Below are 3,907 nucleotides of genomic sequence, written 5' to 3'. Positions count from 1 at the left end.
AATCCAATATTAGAATTGAGATTTGTTATGCATCGTTAAACATAAGCTTGCATTCAAAAGAATTAGAATTAAATGAAATAGCGACAACGTTGATTAATGACTACGGTACAGTTTATAAACCAATAAAACATTCCCATGACAATCAAACGGATATCTTGACACTCAATTTCAAAGATGCATTGTCACCCGCCTTTTACACTCTTAACATGAAATTTGCCGGTATTATACGAGACAATAATTATTTCGAAAGTGGTTTTATGATATTTTGGTATACAACAGAAAATGTGTAAGTGTAAAACGTTAAAATATTAAAAAGTATAAACTAGTTGTAGAATATCAAAAATACTTGATAACATGTTACTAAACATATTTCCGCAATTATACTTAAAAAAGTTGTTCAGTATGTATATATAATTACAATGTATATAATAAGTAATAATTAATATTAGAATGTATATATTATATGTGTATTGTAATATGTAGTAGCTATAATATTCAAAACAAAAAATATTACGTATCAATTTTTCTCTTCAAAGAAATTATTATTATATTATTATATAACAATATTAATAATGAATGTTCTTAAAATTTTTATATTATCCAACATAAATGGAAAATTTACTTAAAATATTTTATTAAATTATAGGATGGTTGCAACGTATTCGGAGCCGAAAGGAGCTAGACAAATATTTCCGTGTTGGGACGAACCCGCGATAAAAGCCATCTTTAATATTTCTGTAATGCATCATGTGGAATATCTGGCATTATCAAATATGCCTCCAGTACACAAGAAATATTTAAACAAAAGTATGATATGTACGTACTTCAACATTACTCCAATAATGTCTACTTACCTTGTAGAGATTATCATATTCCCCATAACTGATTTTCACCATCTTTCCAACGAGAAAGAAACCATCAATGTGTGGTGCAGATCGTCTTTGTTATCGCAAATAACATTTGCGTTTAATATTACTGAAATGGTCACGCCATTCTTGATCCAATACACAAATAGTTCTGAAAAGATACCAAAAATGGATCATTTCATCATACCAAATTTTCCGATTGATGGCATGGAACACTGGGGGCTCATCACTTACAAGTAATATATACATAATTAAAAAGAAATTAATTAAACTATTAAAGTCAGCAAATATTATTCTTAGTATTCAAAATTTAGTAATTTATAATGTGTGTGTATTTAATTATATATAAAAAAATGTATATTTTCATGTTTAGATTATCTAACATAGTTAATGTGTTTAATATATATATTACGGATTCCTCTTTTATTTAATGCAATTACGTATATGTACGTATGTATATGCAGAATATTGCTAAAGTTTGACAAATTCCTGGATCTCGGAAATGGCTTTAGAAAAATAAAAGTTTTAGTATATTAAGAAAATACATGAAAACATAGATTTATGCCCAATTTCTTCACTTATAGATAACTTTATACAAGAAATATCTTTTAAATTACAATGGAGATATGTTTTGAATAAGGTTATCCGCAACTTATTTGAAAGTGAAGAAATTGAGCATTGGAAGAGCCTATTCAAAGCCAAGTCAATGTGATCAATATTTTCTTATATAAAATCCACCATTTTTTGCTACAACTCTTGTAATTTATTTTGAGAGCTTTTCAAAACAATATATATAAAAAAAGATTATTATTTATTAAATATTTTCTAAATTATATAAGATTTATAAAATAAGATTTAATAAAAATTGCCATTATTAAGATAATGAAAGATATTCAACTGACAACTAAAACATTTTGAATATTGTTCAAGATCACGATCCTGATAATTTCATTTGTCAAAGTCATGGCCACTAGAGATGGTTCCTCCTTTTTTTATACTTATGTACATAAGAGAATATTTATATTGTTTAAAAAAATTATATATGTATAAAAACAATTCACACATCTGAATTATTGACAAATAACATAATTACTCAAGAATATATTACATTAGATTGCATATTCACAATAGAAACGTTTTATATTACGTTCTGTCTTTCAGTGAATCATCAGTTATTTACGATGCTAGCAAATATCCAACATATAAAAAAGCGCAAATAGCAGCGATAGTAACACATGAAATTGTACATCAATGGTTTGGTAATTTGGTCACACCGTCTTGGTGGTCTTACTATTGGTTAAAAGAGGGACTTGCATCGTTCTTTTACACGTACATCATCGATAAGGTTATTTAATATTACTATATAAGCCAAAGTTATTTATTAATGAAAAAACTTTGAGATACACTTTAATTTAAGATTAAAATGCCAGTATTAAATACAATAAAATAACACAATCTATAAATTAGAAGTTTGTATCGGTTAAAGCTAGATTTTTAATGCTTAAATAATTCAATGTGAATTATATATATGTATGTTATATATGTACATGCATATATACAATATTTGTAGTTATCCGAACTGTGCACCAGATTGGTTTTCCGAACTTATAAACGAAATAAAACTACTGTGATAATATTACGAATTAAATTAATAAGGAATTTATATAATGCAAAGTTGCTTATTGGAAAAACTTTTAATTACATTTTAATATAAAATTAAAATGTGATATCAATATTAAATAAGGCGTTTTCATCAAATATATTAAGTATAATATACAATTAAATAAAAGCATAGCATGTGCTTTAATTTAGAATTATATTTTAATATTGAACAATTTTAAGTAATCTCCAATATATTTAATAATAATAAACTAGATATGACTCCTCTTAAAGAATTCGACATGAAAGACTTAATTGAATGTAGGCATCATAAAAAGTAAAATTGCGATGTTTTAAAATAGGAAGTGACAAACAAATTGGTTTTTTATTTCTAATTCGGAATTTTTAATATTCAGTCACACCACATATTATTTTTTCTTTAGATTTTTTATGATTGGCGGATAATAGATTATTTTGTAGTTGACAAATTACGCTACGGCTTGATGATAGATAAAGGCGTATTGGGTCCTGTCACATTGAAACTTAATAATACCTTTGAAAGACTGGACCTGCAATCTTTTGTAGTTTATCATAAGGGTAAGATTATGTAAATATAATTAAACTGTTATCTATCATAGATTTCTTAATGTATACAGTACAAAGAAAAACATAAAATAGAAAACTAAACAAATTCTTCTTTTGAACAATATATATAGGATGTTGCAAAATTCACGTCTGCGAAGTTTGTTTTAGCACAAAGTATCACATCATTTATTTCGCTGGCGCAAATTTTGAAACTTTCTGTTGCATAAGTGTATTACATTGTATATTTTAATTTTATATGTAGTTTAACTGCATCATTAATATTTGATGCACTATTGTAGCATCAGTTATATTGCGCATGTTACAACATACTATTACTGATGAGGTATTTCGGAAGGGTCTTATCATATATTTAGCCACGCAGTAAGTATGTGTAACAAATGTTTATTATATATCATAGTACTAAGTATCATAAATGTAATAATATCTTTTGTATTTACGAAGAAAAGTATACTATTTCATCAGAAACATAAAATTAGACATACACTTGAGATACCGCATTACTGTTTAATTATAAACCAAACACACTTTACTTTTTAATAATTATAATTTAACTTAAATTAATTTTGAGTTATATTCTAAATTTTTGCATTGCATGGTATTTATATATTACATTGTACATTAATATTCACGTAGATTCATTAATAGTGAATTTAATCATTTTCCGATATATGACTATAATGTTAACAATTGTCTTTTATTTAGTGAATATGGATCAACTACTCCGGATGATTTGTGGAACGCCATGCAAACTGCTTTAGACGAATCTGATGTCCCACACGAACATTATAGAATAAAGGAAGTAATGGATACATGGATGAATCAAAAGAGTTATCCCG

The 3,907-nt window shown here is 26.1% G+C and overlaps 1 protein-coding gene across 1 annotated transcript in view; it reads left to right on the top strand.

The window, feature by feature from the left end:
• Positions 1–8: 8 nt before the first annotated feature.
• LOC108752728 (aminopeptidase N-like) overlaps positions 9–3,907 on the top strand; it is a gene marked incomplete at its 5' end in the record, with an annotated part of 35,316 nt that continues 31,417 nt past the window's right edge. Inside the window, 6 exon segments of the mRNA XM_018493762.1 lie at positions 9–286; positions 647–1,102; positions 2,028–2,211; positions 2,909–3,062; positions 3,350–3,431; positions 3,774–3,900. Of these exon segments, the coding sequence (XP_018349264.1) occupies positions 9–286; positions 647–1,102; positions 2,028–2,211; positions 2,909–3,062; positions 3,350–3,431; positions 3,774–3,900 (1,281 nt within the window).

This window comes from Trachymyrmex septentrionalis, unplaced genomic scaffold, assembly GCF_001594115.1.
Source record: "Trachymyrmex septentrionalis isolate Tsep2-gDNA-1 unplaced genomic scaffold, Tsep1.0 scaffold62, whole genome shotgun sequence".
NCBI lineage: Eukaryota > Metazoa > Arthropoda > Insecta > Hymenoptera > Formicidae > Trachymyrmex > Trachymyrmex septentrionalis.
The sequence above is the reverse complement of the archived record's forward strand: the minus strand, read 5'-3'. Positions and strand labels throughout refer to the sequence as shown.